The 24,288-nt window shown below is 36.5% G+C and overlaps 1 protein-coding gene across 1 annotated transcript; it reads left to right on the top strand.

The window, feature by feature from the left end:
• The first annotated feature begins 5,916 nt into the window (after positions 1-5,916).
• LOC111516474 (uncharacterized) lies at positions 5,917-8,644 on the top strand. The gene is made up of 2 exons (XM_074176854.1): positions 5,917-6,099; positions 6,302-8,644. The coding sequence occupies exon 2, from the start codon at positions 6,505-6,507 to the stop codon at positions 7,159-7,161; it is 657 nt and encodes a 218-aa protein (XP_074032955.1). The 5' UTR covers positions 5,917-6,099; positions 6,302-6,504; the 3' UTR covers positions 7,162-8,644.
• Positions 8,645-24,288: the final 15,644 nt, after the last annotated feature.

Genomic DNA, 24,288 nt, shown 5'->3' with positions numbered 1-24,288 from the left:
TTCTGATTGGTCAAATTTTTTGAAATGTAAATTTGTAGATACACAAAATTTTTTTCAGTATTTCAGTTTTTGCATATTTATTATTGTACACGCACAATTTTGCATTTTCACCATTACCTCTACAATTGACAGAAAAAATTCATTCAAAATTGTGTCAAATATAACATATTAGGAGGAAATTTCTCAATATGCGATAATCTACAACCAGAAAACACCATTTTTTACTGTATTTCAACAATCTATTATATGTAGTTTTTTATTGTATCACTTTCATAATTCAAATATGTATAGTTTTTTAATGTTGTATTTTAAGGAGGGTATTCAAAATCATTTTTTGTGTTTTATTAAAATACGTTCGTACAATATAAAGTATTTTTTTGGAATATGTGATTATGTTTACAATTGAGGTGAATCACCAGGGCAGGTTTATTGTGTCGATAAGGTAAATATCATTTTCATTTATTACATAAATCATACACTAGTTTTTGTTCATAATAAAAGAATATTCACGTAAAGCATTACTATCTAAAGATGAGGCTTCGATAATTTCTTCCAAAGTCAAATTGGTTTTATTTTCACGTAACCATGATTGAATAATTTTGAAAAAACCTCGATAATAGTCACAGAAGTTTATGGTATCCAGCATAGCGATACGATCAGACAGCACCCCCATATGGATGTTCAGGATATCGTTTACATCTTGTTGAAATAGCTCCATGTTCGTGGTATCCTTGGAAATGGAAACTTGTTTGGTATTACTTTCGATGTACTGTGTGACGTAAATGTAATACCCGCAACGTGTTGTGATTGGATCAAACTCGTCTACGTAGGCATCGATTTGTGAATCCAAGAAGTTTTCCTTCACTTGTTGCAGGATATCAATTAGGGTCGCCCATTCATAAGTTGTTAAATTGATGGAACGAACGGAAAATTGTAGCTTCAATATGATACATGGACTCTGGATGGACTTAGACTGCATCGAATTTCATAAGATGAAAGGGAATGTCATCAATAGCAATTGGTGTTCGTTTCGAGCAGCTATTTCGTACTGCCCCACGCTCTATCGATTTCACTTAGAGTTTCGTTGTAATCTTCACAATCACTGTCACACATTACTTCAACTTCACTATCATAACCACTGTCGAGAGACATTTTGTTCAAACTGAATATCCATCGGTGTTTGCATGCACTCTATAGCTTCAGATCACGTGATCAATTTCAAATATTTTGTGTTTGCGTTAAACACTCAAATATTTCTTCACAAAAGGCTCCCCTTCCAATACAGCACTTTTTCCACGAGATATATATATATATATATATATATATATATATATATATATATATATATATATATATATATATATATATATATCAGGATTTGCAGTTTTTTGTAATTCTTCCCCATAGAAAGCACCCCTAATAGGTACCGTGTTAGGAATCACACGTTAAAAGGTAAGACCTCGTTAGTCCTTAGCTCGCACAAGTTTCTCAACTTCTGAGAGTTGTCGTTCGTATGGGGGCGACAGCTGATTAACGGAAAAACAGATTTTAAACATCCTGCATATCTTCTAGCATAAAGGTGGCGGGATTTGTAATATTGACTTTGGTAATTTTGAATAATTCCGTAGTCCAATTGAGTGTGTAACCCTTGTCGAAAACATGTTTTGCCTTACTGATTCGCACAATATCGCCGACTTTGATTTTTTTCGGTCCAGCTATTTTCAGATGGGTGTAAGTATATCGATTTGAGAATTTGTATTTCGTTGGTTTCGTTGATTTTCGAGGGTCGCGTATCATTGTAGGATTTTGTCATTTCAGGCAAGACATTCAACCACTTGTAGGTGCCATTCAAACTGAAATATTTGAAAAGTCTTTCTTTCAACGTCCTAATGTTACGTTTAGCCATAGAAGCCTTAGTGATGCTGTACGTATTGTAGTGATTTATTCCGTGTTTTTTCATCAAAGTTTGAAATTTATTATTGTAAAATTCTGTCCCTTGATCGGTTTGTAAATTTTTTGGACAACGTTTCGTATGTTCCAAAATATCCGAAAACGTTTTGGTAATTTCTTCGCCCGTTTTCGATTTCAGCCGTCGAGTCCACACGAATTTCGAAAAACAAATCGATGACGACTAGAATCAGTTTGAAATTTCGATTATGGTGAGCGAACGATCTCATCTCAGCCAAGTCCATCTACCATAAATCATCCAGTCCCTTGATAATGGTACGGCGCCGAGGAAAATTTTTTCTAATTGGTTATGCAGTTCACGGACAAGTTGAATCTTGTCTTTGGAAGCGATAACTGTGCATAATGCCGTGAAACAATTCAATTTATTACATTCGAGTTAGGTTTCGTCGATTTTTTCTTTCTTTCTTTTTGTTGATGGCGAGCTCCAATTTTTCAACATTCAGACCTAATTTTTGCAATTCGACGTTTGATCTAAATTCTTTCAATTCTCTATCTATTTTCTCGGTCAAAATGTCAGTTTGCTGCATAGATTGCAAAATGTTGGCATTCTTTTCGTGAACCAAACTGGTGAGTTCTTTTAATCCCTTTGATAAATCATTGGCGATACGTTCGATATCGATGATTTCATATTGATGATTTAATTTTCCATGCAACTTTTAGAATTGTTCCGTAGCATGTTGAGTCGTTTGCAAAATGTCGGCGTTAACTGCTTGAATTTTTTTATCGAATTCAATATTCGACTTGACTTCATTCTTGATGAGTGTGTTGATGTCATTTTTCAAATGTTGCATATCACTGCGCATTATTTTCGTGAGCTGAATCATTTTCCAATCACAGTTGGTCATATTTCTTTTTATGGAAGTAGTGAGGTTTTTCTCAACTTCATCCACGTACTCTTTGTTGATTGCATCTGATGGGTTCGTAGGTCTTTTCACATTACACAATTTCAAATTATCGAAATCAATGTCACCGTCAGGTGTACATACACCTGCTACATAGCAAGCCACTGAATACTGTTGGTGTTGTAGGATGCTTTCGTTTCCTATTCGAGCTAAACCCAAACTTGTCGATAGTCATAATGAAAATGCGACATACACAGATATGACTGTAGTAATATGTGTTTTTTAATTTGGTTTTCGCAACTCAAATGACCGCATTGAAATTTTGCGAAATATTTCATGCGATAATCGCGGCATAAAAAATGTACGTTTTATCGCGCTATATTTTTGACATTTTTTTGAAGCGATTCTCATGTCATTTCTGCATCATTATCCATGACACATTTACAATGTAAATCATATGGTTTTCTAGAAGAAATGTAGTGAGAAGATTTTCCAGCTTCTTTCGAAGCTATCGCATAACTCGTTCGGATCATCCTAATACACATACTCGAAGGGCTTCTCATTATATATCCAACGATGCGTGTCGAGTGCAATATTTGACCAACTTCTTCATTGCTCGCTAGATTATTGTAACCCTTACCAAGTGTTTGAGTACAGAACATGGGTCTAATTACATCGGACCATTTCCATTTTTGAGTTCCCTTCATGGATCCTCTGGCATTCAGGTGGGCTTGTGTTACCTCTAAAAGACGTTTATAAGAGGCTCGATCCTCTTTATCATAGTTCACGAGGAAAATTAAATTATATAGTCCTGGAGTTCATTTGAAAGAGAGTCCTTCAGTTGTGATAGTTCCACGTCTATCAAAGTATTGACTTCCTCTACCGATGATCCATTTTGAAGAGGACTCGTCATAAACTGGTCCGTATATTTTATCAATCGAATCGTCTTTAGCCCAATGTTGCATAACATATTTGTGCGATATGGGCAGATATTGCTCCAGGTACTCCATCATACTCTCCTCTGAAATATTTTCCATTGATGGTGGTGGTGGTGGTGGTGGTGAAGGCGGTGGTGGTGGTGAAGGTGACTCGTGAAATACCTCAATCATAATCCTTTCCCGTTTCAGCAACATCTTCAAGTGTTTCTTCAAATGTTTGAGATTGATCGAACGGCTCCTTCTTCATTTCATCTTTCTCTTCCTTCTTGCTGACACCACAACGTTGTCTCAAATGGTTTATTACCGATTTTTTAGAGATTTCAGCTATATCTTTCAGTGGTTTCGATATAGGTTGAAAAAACTTTTGCAACGACTCATCCTCTTCAGACTTTCCCAATTTCAGAGCTGAATACTTTTTTCTTATACTTTTCGAAAATGTGCTGTATTGAACTTGGATTCTCGATTGAATAAAGGCACTCATTGGGTAGCTTACATTTAAAACGGCAATGCCGTACAATATTTTGATAGTTCAATCTCAAACCTCCGATGGAATTGGTGCGATATTTTGGAAGGGGTATAACGATTACATATAACAATGATCGGTATCAAAATTTTGACCAAAGTAATTGCGGACATCAGTGCCTTCACTTTCTACCATAATGTCTAAAAAAATGGTTAGAGGAATACGGGATTTGACCGATGTTGAATTGAAAACCCTATCGATTGACTATTTGATTGAGAATGCTGAACCTTGGGAATTATTGGATGTTTGGCATAGATTACCAAAGAACTACCAACATCGATTCACTTTGCAGATTCGTATTTTGAAATGTCTTTGCTGAATACCCCACATTGCCACATTTTCAAATGTTTCCCATTGGGATCGCACGCTAAAACTTCAGGCCACCCCCACCTGGCATGTTTTTTCCCTAAATGAGACACCCTCTATACATTGAAGAATCACACACCAAAACCATAGAGCCTCGTTAAACTGTCATGTTTTTTAAATGACGTATTTTGAGACACCCAGTACACATTTCGCTCACTCCTTTCAACAACGTCATATATCAAAAATCGACGATTTTAAGTTATATCTGTTTTCAAATTGCCCTGAAAAAGAAGTATATCCATGCAAGACCGTCATATCATTAACTCAATATTCAACCGCTAGAGACAGAAAGTGACGTTTCTGCATTATAATATATGTTATGTGTGTTTTTTCCAAGAGTGTCACAAGTTAGTTGTGGTGAGCCATTGTGATGAAAACATCTGTTTCGTTTAGTGCAACAGTGTATTATTTCTTTACAAAACGGTATTGCACACAAGGTAAGATCATTTTTCATTCTCAACTTTGTATCAAGAAAGTACTATTTGGTTCAATGTCAGTATTGTAGGGGAAACTGGAGATGATATCCTTTTATGGTTTACTTTGTTTTATGACGTTCTTGTACAGTAAGTAAGAGACGTCGATTGTACTATTTTTGCTTATGACATTATTGCCAATAATTTTTTTTTCTCAGACAAAGTGGTTTTGTATCAATTTGTTTCATGATACGCTTGCAAAGAATAGTCGGCCTTTATTGGGAAAATGTACAGTTTCATATTGGAATGTGTCATTATTGTCACAGGTTGCAGTATGCTTTTTGTCACTTCTTCAAAAAGTTATCAACTTTTTTTTCCAGATTAATCATAATGATTTCTCGAGGAAAAATGCTGATAGAGTTAGCATTAAATACCGATAAAGAGTCCCAAAATGGTTTATGTAAGAATTCATCCGACAGAGGAGGTAGGGAAATTGTACGGTACCAATACTGAATGTACAATAAATTACACTCAATTTTTTCTTGAACTCTTTTGGTTCATTGATATCATACACGGGTTTCCTCCTCATTGTATTTAGTATATTTTAGAATTCATTTCAGGAGAATCCGAAGTTTAAAGGAAACTTGTTTTCACTGATACCTCAGTTGATGATACTCTTCAGCCAGCAGCAATCAAGCAAAAAACCGATAAGGGGGAAACATTTTTAGTTGCGAAGAATGACTCAACTAATGTTGTAGAATCCTCAAAAGCGGGTACGTTTTTCAGTGAAAAACAGGAGCAACATGAATAGAGTATGAGGACAAACAAAAATGATTGTATTCCAACCTGCTTGTCAAGTTCCTGACGTATCCAATTCCATACCTGGTATTGTATTTTCCTTTATTGCAATTCATCTGAAGAACGGTCGAACAAAGCTAGCAAGAACATTAATGCAAGGTCAACTACCGAGGAAAAAGTCGATACGAGTATATTGGATGTATGTGATACGGAGAACCAAGCCACTGATGGAAAAACTCCTGAAATTATAGGTGAGAAATTGTAACATTTGTTGGAAATACTGAAATAGTCAATCTTCAAAACGAATTGGTAGAAAAATCTATAAAATACAAATATACCATATGAAAAAATACTTCAGACATTTTGTTCTGTAATTGATCTCTGAAAAAAGTTTTCAACTTTTACACCAAAAGTTCCAATCTCATCGTGTATTTGTTTTTCTGTTTACTGCAGGATTTCAACGTTCTGGATCCAAGTCTGACAAATCAAGCTCCTCATCCTCTTCATCGAACTCAAGCAGTAGCAGCAGTGATTCAAGGAATGAAAGCGAGTCTGAAGTTTTTGATGATTCTTATGCAGACAAAGACTGGAACCCTTCATCTGACGAAGAGAGCAGTGAAGATGAACTCCAGAAAAATATTGACCATCGTGTTCTCATGACCCAAACACTTTCAAGCAGTAATACTTGTGAAGTTGGTGTTGCTGTGACTGTCAGTACTCCAGATGCCACGCATTCAGCACCACCATCCAGCAATGTAAGCCAAACTCGTGATTCACTTTCAAGTACCCCTGTCTCAAACAGCAATGCTGGTCCAAATTTTCCCCTACAATCTGGTGCTAGTACCCCTGGTATCAGTAGTACCAGTAGTGCCGAAATCTCCTTTGCTTCTACCATTGATATTCTGAGCCCAGTTAAAAAAGGCAAACGAAGAAGAAATGAATCCAGCTGGAAGAGAAACATTTTGAAAGCAGCTAGAAATTATGGGAAAACGTACGAAAGTCATTCAAAAAAACCTGAAAAACGTGTGAAAAAGGCAAGAGAAATTGAACCTCCATGTAAAGATAAATGCCGATTAAAGTGCTCTGAAAAAATAACTGAAGATGAGAGAAAGAGTGTTTTTGATGCATATTGGAACCTGGGAGATATTGCCAAGCAGAGGGAGTTCATTCATAACTGTACAACAGAAATCAAACCAAAATATCGTTACGTGCGCGAAGCTGGGCAGAGGCCACGAAGAAATCATAATGCTGCGTTCTTTTTCAATCTTGGCGACAGACGCATTCGTGTTAAGTTATTTTTCAGAAATACCTAGATATCAATGACCGCCCTATTCGCACTGTGTTTGAGAGATAAACTGGCTGGTGCCGTGATGGCCGAAGATAAAAGAGGAAAGCACGGCAATCAGCTCAAGATGAACGAAGCTGTCAGGAATAGAATTATAGATCATATCAACAGAATTCCCAAAATTGAGACATTATACCTGCAAAAATACTACGAAACACTACATTGAAGGGAGCAAAACCATAACTTATTTACAATGATTACGTGAACGACTGCAAAAGAGATAATGTTACCTTCAGTAATTTCAATTACTTCTATAACATTTTCACTAATGACTTCAATTTAAGTTATTTCCAGCCTAGAAAAGATCAGTGCGAAACATGTGTTGGTTAAGAATGTCTCAGAGACAGATAAACAGAACTTGAAGGCAAGTTATGATCAGCATTTGGTTGAAAAAGAGCTCTCAAGAAAAGAGAAGTAGAATGATAAACAAACGCTAGCGGATAACGCCTTATTAGCAGTATACGATTTACAAGTAGTTATTCCATTGCCAAAGGGCGACTGCTCAGCTTTTTACTATTCATCTAAATTGAATGTCCTAAATTTTACAATTACCGATTTGAACAAAAAAAATACCGAATGTTATGTTTGGGATGAATCTAACCGCCACTGTGGATCGAATGAACTTGGATCATGTATTTTGAAATATATTGAGAAACATATTGGAACATACAAGGATATTACTTTCTATTCCTATAATTGTAGCGGACAGCAGAAGAATCAATTCATGTTAGCTGCATATACCTTTGCTCGTCGTAAATACGGCCTTAACTCCATCACTCATAAATTTCTAATCAAAGGCCATACCCAAACGATGGAGATTCCGTTCACTCTTTGATTGAAAGAAAAATGAAACAAGCTCTTAAAAGTGGTCCAATTTATACGCCAGAAGGTCTCGTTTCATTGATCAGAACAGTAAAAAGAACGGGTGAACAATTTTCTGTTAACGAACTTTCCTATGAAGACTTCTTCGATTTGAAACTTCTAGCCTCGGATATCGGACCTCTGCGTATCTTAAAAAATACACAAAAGCCACCAGTCAAATTTAAAGAGATAAAAGTGATGCTAGTTCGAAAAGATTCCCCAAGTTCGTTTTTTAATAAGCTTTCTTATGAGGATCCAGACTTTATGGAGGCCATAATTATAAGAAAAGCCAAGTCATGTGATGCCCGGTTGAAACCTGCCTTCGAACAAAAGCCTAAGATTTCTGATGCTAAAAAGAGTGACATCATACGACTAATTGAAAAAAACTTGATACCAAATGTCTACAAAACATTCTATGAGAGTCTTTAAAATTGAAACTCCACCTGTGCCTCAAGTGTTATTCAGAAACAGTTGATTTTACTTTCTATTATTATCTTTTGTATTTCATTATTATATCTTATTGTAGTATCCATGTAGGTACGAGACCTGTAGATTTTCTAGTAAACGTGACAATATAATTGTAGTGCGTCTATTTGTGTTTTAACCCATTAACAAATTCTTTCTACCCTTTCCAAACTCATTATGTACTGTAATCAAAGTAATTATCTAAGCGATTTATAACTACCTGTTTTGGCATTATAGATGCAAGGAGGACATAACTCCAGTTACTTCAATGTCAGACTTCCAAATTGTATTATTTCAGTGGAAATAATGACATATTTCGACATACTCCGAGCCCCATCAATAATATTTTGAACAAGAATGTCATTATTCAGAAGGAACTTCTTGAAATTGTAATTTTCCAGACATACTATCCTTCAAACAGAGAAAACACTTCAGGTCCCATCTAAAAATATCCAGTGAGAAGTAAAAACCTCAATCGTAGGCCTGATTTTTATTTTGAATACATTTTATTCTACATTTGAACTTTAAATTCACTCTCCTGAAAAATCACGTGTTTTGAGATATGACGTTGAAAGGAGTGAGCGATTTACGTCATGTTTTTTCTTGAATCCGATTTTTCATTCATTATTATTATCATACCATTTGAATAGAAGAAAAATACAGGGTGGAGCTTCAGCTCCACATATTGAATTGTTTTTTCATTGTTCTACTTAAGTGGAAAATAGTGAGGTTACTGGGAACTAGATTTTGTTTTGATATTGGATTGTTTTAGAAATATGATAATTGCCTAGGAAAAATAAAAAAACGAGGTACTGGGTGATATAAATAGATTATTTTACCTTCTTGTTTGATGGTGTAATGATTTTGTTGTTAGTGAAGTCCACATAGGGAGGGTTCAGCGAATTTTATTTGAAGTTTCCGAGTTGAGTTATTGTCTTGAAGGGAAGTCATATATTGTCTATAAGGTAAGTCAACTCGGTTTGCTCAAACTATCTTATTTTTTTTTGTTATATCGGTAGTGGGTTAAACATCAGGTTGACAAGTTAGATGAAATATAGTGAGATGTGTCAAACAGGTCTTTATAGATAAAAAGCAGGATAAGTAGTAAATAATATTTTGTGAAAGCCATTGCTGTGTAGCATGTAAATTTTCGCTTTTCTATTTTGTTATTTGAAAAAAAGCTTTAAGCAACATACAGTTCACTTTGTGGTGACCCTACCATCAGTGAACATGTAAAGTTGGTTGTCTAACCTCATTCATAGAAACCTTATGAAAATCCTATTTGCTCTTTATTCAAAAACCACTTTTAATGATAAATCACATTTTACAAGTTGTCACTACAATTCCTTGTAGTGTATTCCTTGTATAATTTTCCAATTATAAGTTCTTGATTCACCATCAGAAATTCATAACTTTTCTGATTTCAACTTGTTCTCTCTGAAACTGCATACGTTATAGTCCTGTTTGTTTTTCAGAGGTACAGCTTGTATTTCTGCTTACTGTGGAAGGTGTGATTTGTTTTACTGAGTACAAGTGTTGATCTGAAAATGATTAAAAGTAGGTAAATAATTACTTCAAAGAAAATATTCTACTCGGCGTCTGATGTCTCTAATGGAATTTTCGTGTGTGAATCATATGTATGTCTGTGTTTTGGTTATTGATAAGGAACACAAAGAGTGTCTTCGAATTGAAATTTTAACTGTCAGCTGTTTGAGGACATTTCAGCTGTTTCATTTTTCGTCAGTGTACCTTTTGGGGGTGTCTAGATACAACCATACCATTACTTTAATCTGTTCAGATTGGTCGGTATGTATTGAACATGCAATGGATATATCGAAACCTAGTACCCTATCTTCCGAAAAGGTAGAATTCGCGAAAGCTACAGGTGTTTTTGTTCGGCTGACGAATCCTTTGTTAAGTGATCATTAGTGGATATTCCGTTCTACCCAACCTCAACGTCCTGGCTTTAGATAGAAGCCTATATTGGACATTTTTCGACAATTTGGCGTTCGAATTGTACCAACGCAACGCCTTCTTTACTCACGGAAGGTGAGTTTTCCAAATTTTTTTTTCATCGTTCTTTTGCTAGCGACAGTATAGAACAATTATTTTCTAAAAAAACATTTATAGGGTTGTTGTACCACGATTTTCACCCAGGGAATCGTGACGGTTCCTGTTCTGGTTGGTTATATCCCAAGCTTTGGTTTAACCCCACGTTTTACATCTCATTAATATTTCTTGCCCGATGTGTATACTCCATGGTTCCACCTGATTAACACCTGATTGCACTCATGTTTTTCAACAATTATATGTAAACCACCACATAGAACTATGCCCTGGAAAAATTAATTTCCTAAAACATATTCTACCTAAATACCTCTCAAAGTATCAAATATTGAATATTATTATTAGAATTACATGTCTTATTTCTAGGAACTTTTACTCTGAACCATTGAAAATTTATTCATATTAAATGTTTATATTTTATTTATTCATTGATAAAACTCATCAATTTGACATCTTATGGTGTATAACATCTACTTAGTCATGTTACTCAACTTTCCAAATAAGTACAAATCATGAAATTATAAAACAATAAAAATTATTGGGAAAGAAAGTTTTTTGCTTTATACTACTCCATCTTGATACAAAAAATAAGGATGAGGGGGTCTTCCAAAGAAAGGAAGGAAGTAACTCTAGACATGGATGTGTAGATCATGCAAAGAAGTAACTTTCGGACACAAACTGGAAGAAAGTCCTCCTGAAACAGCTACTTTCATATAAACATTGAATTATACGAAAGAAAAAATTCTTTCGAAACAAATACTTCTATATGAACACTGAATTATACAGAAGATACTTTTCTCTACTCAGTTCGTATTTCAAACAAACGTTGTGGAATAAAAATCAGATATCATTCACATGAGTTCTACTTTAAATGAATGGTAACAAATTACACTTACATAGAACACTGCCATCCTCACTGGTATACACCGATGTTTCGCCTTAAGACACTTGCCCTAAGGCTCTTCAGTACCAAATTGGATAACATTATAGAAAATACACACACTTCATTAATGAATTACGATTTTTTAATGTCACGGAATAAGCTTGATCTGCTTATGTCAGCGATGACATCGTAATGACATTCATTCACCTATTTGATTTAATACCAGTGAAACATTCAATACATCGCCAGAACACTTCGTGACACGTGTGATCGAACTGTTCCTGGTTGGAATGGCTACATGGAGCAGATCAGAAGCATGTTCTTACGAAACTGTTCCATCCATTCATAAACGCACCACCCAGCGACAAAATGACAGTAAATACTACCCTATCATACATCTGCGATGCTGTATGTAGAGTCTAGCGAACAAAAAAAAACTCCCGTCATCAACTTTGATCAACAACTATACTGGATTGCGCAAGACGTTGGAAATTTGGACAAATATAAAAAATGTTTTTGTTTGACTTGGCGGATTTCACCTTCATATCATTCATGGGTGCAATTTGCAAAATAATGTCTGGTAATGGATTGGAAGAGTTGTGGGCTACAATTTATGCTGTTCAATACTACCGCATGATTTGTCTTTTGAAACAAAACTGTCTCAGCTTCTAAGAAACCTAGAAGCTGAACGCTCGGTTAATTGGACTCTGTATGTTCCAACGATTAGGAGAATGGTACCTCCTTTCTACATGGACATAACAACTACGCAAAATCTGCTCATCTTTATTTGCAAGACATAGCTACGTTGAAAAAGAAAATGCCACCTTCGGAATTTGAAAAATTTACAAAACAGGGATTTTTTACAATCAGAAGCAACAAATTTTTTAGTGGAATCCTCCCGATCAAACCATTGAACAGACAACAGCGTCTTGCGAGACATAACTGACAATGAAGCAGCTAAGTGGGCCTTGAGCATGTATAGTTTGATGAACATTTGTGAGCAGTTAGAATCATTTGTGGGTCTGACCATAGTCCAGAGCATCAGAACAGCACGTTGATCCGCGATCCGCACACATTGGACTGCTGGGTAGGCACAATCCATTTCCAAATATAGGACAACTTGTTTCGATTAGCAAGGGAATCGTAGGTGATAAAACCGAGAACTGTCACGTGGCTGAGGAAGAGGGAATAAAACTGATGAGCGACGCCACGAATTACACTTTCAAAACTTTTACATTAAAAAGAGACAGACAGCTGAAACCTTTATTCAACGAACTGAAGGTAATAGATAGTTGTTGCTATCGATCCAAAGTTGATTTTTCAAAGGATAGCAAATTCCGGACCAACACCAGACGATCTAGAGGAATTTCTACAGTACGAGCTTGCTTCTTTTCTTATCCCATGTCCCTTTTTGATGAGAGTGGCATGCGAAAAGGAACCAAATCATCTTTCTAAGTGGCTTTCTCCGAGAAAACGCAGACCATTGCTGCACAAGGTGAGATGGAAGGACATAACAATTGAAGATATTTGTAAGAAATACGTCACTCATCTCCAAAAGTAGTACTCTAATGGAAAAACTGCTGTCATCTTCGATGGATACCCGCCAGAGTCGGATATCGGTGGAACAAAATCAGCTGAAAGATTACGTCGCATACAACGCTCATTCATTGAGTTTGACCATATGGGTTCATCAAAGTTGGCCAAGAAAATTTCTTATCGAACGACAGCAACAAGAATCGTCTTATCAGTTTTATCCAACATGAACTTCAAGTGGCTGGATTTTGAGACTCGCAAGCTTTCGAAGATGCCGACCGTCAAAAGTCGTCTGAGTACACCTCTGTTATTATAATCGGCGAAGACGTTGACCTGCTAGTTTTGCTTGTCGCTTTGTGTACTTTAAAAAAACCAGCCTCGCGAATTACTTCAGATAAAATTACTCCTCACAGTCATTCAAGTAAGCCTTTGAAAAAATACGTGCTCATACTTCATGCCTTCAGTGGTTGTGATACATGTGCTCCTATATGCAAGGAAAACTTAAATTCAACGAGTTGCTGATGAAAATCATGGAAGATAAGGACGACAAGGGAAGAAAAGAAATACAACTTACTATGGATTACTTCTATGTTGAATTCACATCTAGTACAGTCGTTCAAACTGCCGGACAAACCATTTTTTCAGCTATGTGTACATAGCTGAAAACATGTAATTATTGTAATAATGGTATACTCGCACTAAAACTCGCTTCAAAAAGTTTTCGCAGTCTACAGCAAAAACAAAATTCCATTTTTGCTCTTTCTCAGTTTACCTCCAAGTGCAAACATGGTTACAAAATGACTTACATCCTAAGACTGAAACCAATCACGACATTCTGGACCCAGCATCACCCAGGCTGATGAATCTTATCAGTTGCTCGTGCTCAGTAAGCGGTTGCGGTTCGCAATGTGGATGCAAAAAGGCAGGTGTCCCTTGCTCAGTTTCAAGCAACATTGCAGAGAATATTGCAGTAACGTGCACTCACGTGCACGTGCACTCGCATTGAGGTAGAGGATGATGATTTTATTGATAATGATGAGTTAGACTTTCCCTTCCATGTGGTACACTTTCCTTCAAGATCATCTTCGAATAAAAACAACAATCAACAAATCAACAAAATGATAGATAATAATCTAGCGAAAGTTCATCTACGGAAAGCACCAGAAGTGAATCTACACAAGAACCAACCTCCGGCGAAGAGACTACGCAGTGCACGTAAAAAAAATGTGTTAACTCTCATTCCTGCAACAAAACTAATTAGCATAGGTGTCAGCGTAACCCACTTCCTTCTGCTGATAGGTTTTTGCAACCCTTGAAAAATTGTAATCAATTAGCTGAAAAATCAGCTAATTGAAAACAGAAATAACATTCAACCAAGGGACACTTCACCAATCACCATATGGACTAGTGATTTACATAACGATCACATTAATGTACAGATAAAATGTACTTCGATGTTGCACCAATAAGAAGCCAACTCAAGAAAGAACCAAGTAATAAATGAAGGAATCGATCTATCCACTGTTCAACTACCCCACTGTGCTTGATAGATGAATCTTGTCCACCTAGGACATTTTCGCTGATCTAGCAGTAACCACCACCCTGTTCCAGATGCTGACAAGACAGTTCTCACAGGAGTTTGTATCTTCGAAGCTTCGCTTCCAGGGTCAGTCAGATTTCTTTCCTCAAAGTAACAACACGTATAATTTGTATTTATGATGCACTGTTTGATTCACAAATGATGCACAAATGATTCTAACTGCTCACAAATGTTCATCAAACTATACATGCTCAACGAGTGTGAAGGCAGCCACGAGTTCCAGCCATGGATTTGTCGATGCGAAGCGGAAGATTCGATAATCAGCGGCTCCCAAAATACGAACCAAATTCGTGGCCAACCATGAATTTACTGAACAACCTGAAATTTATGCGATTAAAAACAAGTATAACAATAAATCCTTCATATCAAAAATTGTCGAGAATATCAAGTCATTAGAAATTGTTGGAATATATACATATAAGTTTGAAGAAAATCCATAACTTATTCAAATATTTCGTAGATAGAGATTTTTTTTCTTGAAATGAATTCATTTCAGCATAAAGAATAAGACCCTTATGCCAAAATATTTTGTCGGGCAGAAAATTAACCCCCACCCCGAATTAAATATGTTTCGAAGAAAAATCCATAACTCTTTCAAATATTGTTTGGATTGGGATTTTTTCTGTGAATGTATTGATTTTAGCGTACTTGAAAAAATCCCTATGTTGAAATATTTTGTCGGGCATAAAATCAACCCCCACCCCGAATAAAATAATTTTCAAAGAAAAATCCATAATTCTTTCGATTATTCATCGGAAGGGTTTTTTTTCTTGAAATGTATTCATTTCAGCGTACTTGAGAAGACACTCATGCCAAAATATTTTGTCGGGCAGAAAATCAACCCCCACCCCGAATTAAATAATTTTCAATGAAAAATCCATAACTCTTTCAAGTACTATTTGAATTGGTATTTTTTTCTTGAAATGTATTCATTTCAGCGTACTCGAAAAGACGCCTATGTCAGAATATTTTGTCGGGCAGAAAATCAACCCCCACCCCTAATTGAATAATTTTCAAAAAAAAATCCATAACTCTTTCGATTATCCTTCGGAAGGGAATTTTTTTCTTGAAATGGACGGCTGTCTACGTTCCTAGGAAATACAGAGCCTTCCCGATGGCACAACTCAGCACCTCAGACCTCACTGCGGTTAAAGTTGAATGTCCAGTTGGAAAATGCAAATATATGGCGTTGATACTCGCATCGGTGTACCTCCCTTCAGATGCAGCCACCCTACCACTGACCAGAGAAATGGAGGTACTAGTGGATCACTGCCTCAACCAGAGAGTTCATATTGGGTTTCAAACTCTCACCACTTAAGCTAGGGCAGCAAGGATATCAACGCTCGAGCTAAGTTCCTATATGAATATATAATTAAGAAAAATCTAACAATCTTGAATAGAGGCACGGAGCCGACATTTATTAACGCCCGTAGCCAAACATTAATAGATATCACGCTTACTACAGCCAAAATATCAAACAAAATCCAAGACTGGCAAGTCTCGGACCATATCTCAATATCAGACCACCACTGGTTAACCTATTCGGTAAACCAGGATCTCAGGACCACTGTAAAATCCCGTGACCCGAAAAGGACAGATGTAGCTTTCTACAATCGACTCTTAAGAGGAGCTCTGCGGGAAACAGAGGTCCTGTCTCCTGGAAACAATGAAGAACTGGAAAGGTACACGGCTATACACAACAAAATAGACACTGCCTACAAGGAATCCTGTCCGATGAAGATGGTTCAAACAGATGGCACAACCAATAGATGGTGGTGCCCTGAATTGGAACACCTCAGGAAGACAGCGAGAACGACCTTTAACGAGGCAAAACGTACAAGACTCAAAGAGGACTGGGGTATATATCAAGCCAACCTCAGAGAGTTCAAAAAAGTCTGCAGACGAAAGCAAAGAGAAGCCTGGAGAGCCTATTGTGAGGCAGTCGAAGACTTTCCACTAGCTTCTAGGGTACAGAAGGCACTCTTAAATGTTCACCATAAGAGTATCGGCATCCTGACGAGGGAAAATGGCGACAAAGCCGCCAACCTCCAGGACAGTGCTGAGATTCACAGTGCTGAGATTCTTATGGAAACTCACTTCCCAGGTTCTGTCTTTCCTGGAACGACGAACTGGACGGATGTACCAACAACACCCTCACAATACGACTGGCTATCTGCTAGTGCAGTAATTGATGTCCTCACAAAATAAGATGGGCTATACGGGCTTTTTCCCCTTCAAGTCACCAGGACCTGACTGTATAAGACCAGCTCTACTTCAGTGGGGACTAGACACTCTTATGCCGCACCTGGTTGGAATATTCAAAGCTTCTCTAGCTCTGAGGTATATTCCCAGTAAGTGGAGAGAAGTAAGAGTAGTATTTATACCCAAATCAGGTAGGATGGACTACTCCCTACCAAAAGCATTCCGACCAATTAGTCTCACATCGTTTTTCTTGAAAACCATGGAGAGGCTATGTGAGCGGTACATAAGAAATGAAGTACTAGTTCACAACCCACTTCATCCAAATCAGCATGCATGTTATATGCGAATTAGCGTCTCACACGTATTAAATTACAAAGCGATAACAGCTTCCTGCTAAAAGTGCTTATTGTGCAGTATCAGCAAGATGAACACTTGTGCTCCAGACAAAGCAATTGCTGACACTGTTCAAATATTGTTTTTCATACCAAACGTATAAATAGACCCTGCGAGGTCAGAAAGATGTTCATTAACTTAGAAATCATTCTCTAGTACAGTTCATATACGATTCATATCAATTATTTATTCTGTTAATGTTCCAAGTTTTTCACGTTATATTCAAATTGTAATAAAGTGTTTATAAAGAAATAAACCAATTTTTAAAAAGTGAATTGTGAAAAACAAGATATAACAAATTGGCGCAGTCGTGCGGATTCCTGAACGTTGCTAGAACAAGAAAATTCTAACTGGCAGCGGTGGATTCCAATCCTTCAAGGAATCAAAGAACCAAGCCCTTCAAGGAAACAAAGGACCGAGCCCTTCGAGAAAGCGAGAACCAAGAGAACCCGAGGAGTCATCACTTGAAGAAAACCACGGAAGGAACACCTAGTGAAGCCCCTGGTGGAAAACTTCGAGAACAAGACGAATCACCCATGAAACAAATACTGTAAGTCAACAAAGATTCATCTCGTTTATTGTATTGAATTTTATTTCATTGCAATAATCATACAGATTGATTATTGGCTTATTGTAAAACCAATTGTTGATAATTGCACAGATCAATTATCATCAAAATAATCGTACTGTTCGATTATCTCAGAGGTATTGAGTATTGCTATGATTGATTTATTATAGTCCAGTGAATCGATTAATTGAGCGATATGCCTGACAACGAAAATGCCCCTGAACCAATCCCTGAACCAATCACCTCCTTAATCCAAGACCTACAAAGACTTAAACAGCTACCGAATGAAACCGCGTTGATATTTTTCAACAGATTACAAGTACATAACGCCAAAATGCACGCTTGTATTCAAAAATCTACTCTCACTGCCGATCAAAAAACAGCTCAATCGAGACTCATCGAAACAATGACACTGAATACACTACTTACCGGACTTGAACCCAGACTAGGACAAATCATACGCGCTGGAAACCCCAGAGACATGCTCGAAGCATATATGCGAATCAGGAGAGAACTCCAACTTTCGTATTTCGAAAACCAAAAGCATGACAAACATAACCAACAGAAAAACAACATTTCCAAAAGATCCCAACAACCTCAGTCTTCTAGAACGTGTAACTTTTGTGGACGCTTTGGTCATTTGTCGAACGAATGCCGCCAAAGACAACGACCACCACCAAATAACACAAATTCCTTTCAAAATACGAACTTTCCGAAACCAAATTTTCCCCAACAAAACCGTCCTCAAACGAATTTTCAAAACAATCAGCAAAGACCACAATTTCAAAACAATCAACAAAGACCGCAATTCCAAAATACCCCACCTAGGCCAAATTTCCAAAACCAAAACCAGAATCGTTCCTCAGTAATTCAACGCAACCCCAACTCAAATCAACAAAGAACACATTGCGTTACATATGAAGAATCTCAACCTCTTCAAGATTATAACACAGAGTATGAGAACTACTATACAGCTAGTAGCCAAGAAAGTGATTATTATACCGATAATGGTCAATGCCCGCAAGAATATGATCAATACGATCAATATGATCAAAATGACCAACACGACCAATATATAAACAATCCAAATATCTCAGAATACCAGGATTTTCTTTCACTTCCAACACAACATCACCCTCCAGATTTCAGTCAATCCCAAGACATAACATCGGACATTCAAACCCAAATCCAATCGATGAACCTAGAAGATTATCACCCCGATCTGAACTTCCCGGAACAACGCTTCATGTGAGTTCACTTCACTCCATGAATTCAAAAAACTTATATTACATCAAAGACCTTTCAAATACCTTCAAAATTTTAATAGATACTGGTGCAGGAATTTCGATATTCAAACCAAAAACTTGTGAAAAATACCTTCACCGATTCCCAGAAAATGTAATAGTCCAGGGAATCACGGACCAAAAAGTTTTAATCACTGAATCGACTCTGATCAATTTCAAAGATAATGATCCCCACAAAGTCTATGTTCACAACCTTGATATTGAATTCGATGGTTTATTAGGATCCGATTTTTTGGAACATTATAATTGTATTATTGATCTGAAAAACAAACAATTAATTACAAATTTCAAAACAGTTCCTTTGTTCAAAGTTATAGATAATGAAGTAACTGAAAATTCGAAACCAAACCAAATTTCAATTGAACCCAGAACAGAAAGAATATTCAAACTCAAAAGTAACTTCAAAAATACCGACGCTATACTGTTAGCGCAAGAAAAAGAGAAAGTCAGAATACCAAATGCTTTAGTAAAAATTGACAACAATGGTGAATTTTTGACATCCATCATAAACGCCAACGCAATCCCCAAAACAATAGATTTTTCAGACCTTATTCTCGAACCAATAACAGACTTTGAATCAATTTTGAACTTTAACACCTCTCACGATAATTTAGAACAAATTGACAGAACTCAAGAGATAAAAAACCAACTCAGACTTGACCATTTAAACCATGAAGAAGAACAAATGATAACCGAATTATGCCTAGAATTTTCTGACATATTTTATCTTGAAGGCGACAACCTCACCTTCACCAATGAAATTAAACACACAATCGAAACTAACAATGCGAGACCTGTGTTTACAAAATCTTACAGATACCCTCATATTCACAAAGAAGAAGTCAAAAGTCAAATTTCCAAAATGCTTAATCAAGGTATCATTCAACATTCGACATCCCCATGGTCATCCCCTGTTTGGGTAGTACCAAAAAAGCTAGATGCTTCAGGAAAACCCAAATGGCGTGTTGTGATTGACTATCGAAAACTGAACGAACTGTCAGTAGCCGATAAATATCCGTTACCAAACATTTCCGACCTGCTAGATCAGCTTGGAAAATGTCAGTATTTTACCACCCTCGATCTTGCGTCAGGATTTCACCAGATCGAAATCGACCCAAAAGACGTTCCAAAAACAGCCTTTTCTGTTGAGAACGGTCACTATGAATTTGCCCGTATGCCTTTTGGATTAAAGAACGCACCATCCACGTTCCAAAGAGTGATGGATAACATCCTCCTTGGCATCCAAAACGAGCGCTGTCTTGTATACATGGATGATATCATTATATACTCACCAACGATCCACGAACATATTTCAAGACTAACAGAAGTGTTCAAAAGACTAAGGAAAGCCAACTTGAAAATTCAGCCTGACAAATGCGAATTTTTAAGGAAAGAGGTCGCTTATCTTGGACACGTCATCACAAAAAACGGCGTTAAACCAAACCCCTCCAAAGTTGAATGCATCCAAGAATTCCCCCAACCAAAAAACCCAAAAGAAATCAAATCATTTTTAGGTTTAGCTGGTTATTATCGACGCTTCATACCAAATTTTGCCAAAATTTCCAAACCACTCACAAAATTACTACAAAAAGATACCCCATTTAAATTCGACTTAGAATGTTTGAAATCATTCAACGAATTGAAATTAGCCCTTACTTCTAGTCCAATTTTGATTTACCCCAACTTCGAAGAACCTTTCCTCTTAACGACAGATGCTAGCGCATTTGCAATAGGAGCTGTTCTTTCACAAGGACCGATAGGAAAAGACCTTCCAATAGCATATGCCTCCAGAACACTATGCAACGCTGAATCAAAGTACTCTACGAGAACTTTTAGCGATTGTATGGGCTGTGAAACACTTTCGACCATACCTGTTCGGAAGAAAGTTCAAACTCATCACTGACCATAGACCCCTCACTTGGCTTTTTTCAATAAAAGACCCAGGTAGTAGGCTAGCACGTTGGAGACTCAAATTAGAAGAGTACGACTACGAAATAGAGTATAAACCTGGCAAAATAAACAAAAATGCCGACGCCCTATCACGGATCAAAATTAATCACTTCAGAGAATGTGTAAATTTTCACAGGAAACTTACGATACTCGCTTCAAACGAAATCGATGAAACGAACAAACCAACAGACACCGAAACACAAGATACAGAAACACAAAACAAAGAAACACCAGAACACGAAGAAACCCTTTCGAACGAATTTCACAAGAATACGAAAACTTCAGTCACTTATATGAAACTCGATCCCTGATTGACTACTCAAAAATCAAATTTGACAATTCGCAACTTTTAGACAAATCACATAAATACATCCTCACCTTTTTCTGCCAAAACAAATTAGAAGATCTTCATCATAAAATCATAGATGACATATTCGAGGAAAATGCCGAATTTTACAACGATAGAATCAATATCCTCTCAAGTAAAACCGTTAAAGACAGGAAATATTTCATAATTGCTCTACCCTTCGATCATACCTCAGCAGTAGAAATTCTATTCTTCATCCTTTATAAATGGACAGATGAAATAGACATTTCCAAAATGTACTTTGTCGAAAATAATTTGGATTTACCAATTTTGGAAATTCTTTCTTTCATTTTCGCTGAAAAAGAAATTAAGATAACAGTATGCCAAAATCTAACAAGAACTCCCGACGAAGACCAAATTCCCATCGTAATGGACCAATGCCATTCAGGAAAAAATAATTTACATCGAGGAATTAACGAAACGGTTAGACGCGTAAAAGAAAAATATAATTGGCCAAATCTAATCAAAGACGTAGAAAATTTTGTAAAGAACTGCGAAACTTGCAAAAAAGCAAAAATTTGCAGACAAAACCTTAAAAGCCCTTTAGTCATTACAGAAACTCCGAAGACACCATTCGAGAGAATAAACATTGACATTCTTGAAATTCCCACAAAAAACTATATACTTACAATTCGAGACGAACTCACAAAATTTACTCAAGCTTACCCAATTGAAAATAAATCAGCAAAATCAGTAGTAAACACTTTACTGCTATACTTTCAACACTACGGAACTCCACTCAGAATTCATTGTGACTTCGGTCGAGAATTCAATAACGCCCTACTGAAAGACCTTTGTACGCTTTATGACATTAAACAATCATTTTCTAGTGTGGACCATCCGCAATCAAACGGTTCCTTAGAACGTTTTCACGCGACCTTTCTAGAAATGATAAGAACAAATAAAATCGACAACCCTGATGAACACCCCTTAGGTATTTTACCATACGCAATAATTTGTTACAATAACACCAAAAACAAAACACACGGATTCACCCCTTACGAGCTACTATTCGGACACACCTCTAGTAGACCACCCGAAACTCTGTACAACCAAAAATAACTCATAACTAAGTACATACGAGATTTAAATAATAAAATCTCTTATTATTATAAAATTGCTCGTCAAAGAACACAAGACCAAAAAGAAAAATCTAAAATTCGATTCGATAGAAACGTTGCACAAAATATACCTGAGTATAAGGTAGGAGACAATGTTTACGTTAAAGAATCCCAAATTAAAAATAAACTAGAAAACAAATTCAATGGCCCATTCGAAATTATAGAAATCTACCAAAACTCAGCAATGCTAGTTAATTGGAAGACAAGACAAAAAACAAAAGTAAATTTTGACAGACTACGACCTTGTACTGAAAATTGATTTCATTTTCAGGATTCTCCTGCTGATTTCAGCAACGCACTCAACACATTCCCAATATTCCGTTCAACCCATTAATAACACAATAGGAATTTTTCTTCACGAAGAAAGCACTTTGAAAATTTCCAATGATAAATGGACTCTTCTCGTCTACAAAGACTTGGACTCCATAGAATTTGCCTTAAATAACAACAACAAAATTTTGGAAAACATGCTATATACTTTTGATCAATCAAACCCTAGAATGTTATCCTTCAAAACCGAAGTGAAAACACACATTAGTTTATTGACCCAAATATCTGACTCACTCGACTTGAAATATCGAGAAATATTTGCAGACACCCAAAATTATTATAAAAGATCCAAACGAGGATTAATTAATGGAATAGGCACCTTCTGGAAAGCCATTACTGGTAATCTAGACTCGTCAGATGGCGAATATTACACCAACTGTATTAATAAACTCACTCAAGATGAACACCAATTAGAAAACCTTTTGAAAAATCAAATATCGGTGACCACATCAGTAATTAGAAATTTCAACACAACTATTCAAAAACTTCAAATCGATGAAGAAACCTTCAATCGAGATATCAAGCAAATAGAACAATCAATCTATAACATTTCAGACGATCTTGCATATTATGAAGCACAATTGAAAACATTGGAAATATGTGAAACATTAATGGAAAGCTATCTTTTCTTGGAATCAACTCTTGACGACATATTGAATTCAATAACATTCGCTAGGTTGAAAATACTTCACAGTTCAATTATCACTCCTAATGACCTCACTCCAGGAAATTTCTCAATCACTCCATAAAAACAATCTACCTTTACCCACAATGCTCTCACATGTTGCTCAATATATCGAAATCATTGAACTTGAAGCATATCAAGTGGACAAAAGAATTGTTTTCATATTAAAAATTCCACTGGTCGAACCAGAAACATACACTCTGTATCGACTTTTACCAATACCAATTCCAGATAACCGAACGGGACTTCATCACATATTATTAACTGTTCAAAAATATATTGCGAGAGATGACGAATCCTTGTTGTACATTTCACTTCAAAATTTAGAAAACTGTAAAACTCTGAATCATGGCGTAAGAATCTGTTCCGATCTACTACCCTACCCGATTGATAGCGAAGCTATATGCGAAGCCCAACTATTGAGAAGATTGACCGTCCTCCCGAAAACTTGCCAGTCTTCACTGATCTACGCTACGGAATACAATGTCCAGGAACTGAGTCTAAATTTGTGGCTCATAACAATATCTGAAGTTCTACCAATCACCATTAACTGCGAAAATATGGAACCAGTTACACGAGTGATCAAAACCAATTCCCTGCTAAAACTCCAACACGGATGCAGCTCATTCGTTGGAAGCACTAGAATTCACTCCAAATACTTCGTCGATAGATATAAGAACGTCACATACAAAAACTATGCCGTTCGAATACCATACAGCTGTTGCGACCATCTTCCTGAAAAACGACATCTTCCAGAACTGAAACC

This window comes from Leptinotarsa decemlineata, unplaced genomic scaffold (assembly GCF_025532065.1).
Source record: "Leptinotarsa decemlineata unplaced genomic scaffold, Ldec_3_MD MMD2_P_RNA_scaffold_14, whole genome shotgun sequence".
Lineage (NCBI taxonomy): Eukaryota > Metazoa > Arthropoda > Insecta > Coleoptera > Chrysomelidae > Leptinotarsa > Leptinotarsa decemlineata.
Note: the sequence above shows the minus strand (reverse complement) of the source record. Positions and strands in the feature narration are given on the sequence as shown.

Excerpts from the sequence above, each read along its gene's own strand:
- LOC111516474 (XM_074176854.1), top strand. The coding sequence starts at position 6,505 with ATGACCCAAACACTTTCAAGCAGTAATACTTGTGAAGTTGGTGTTGCT.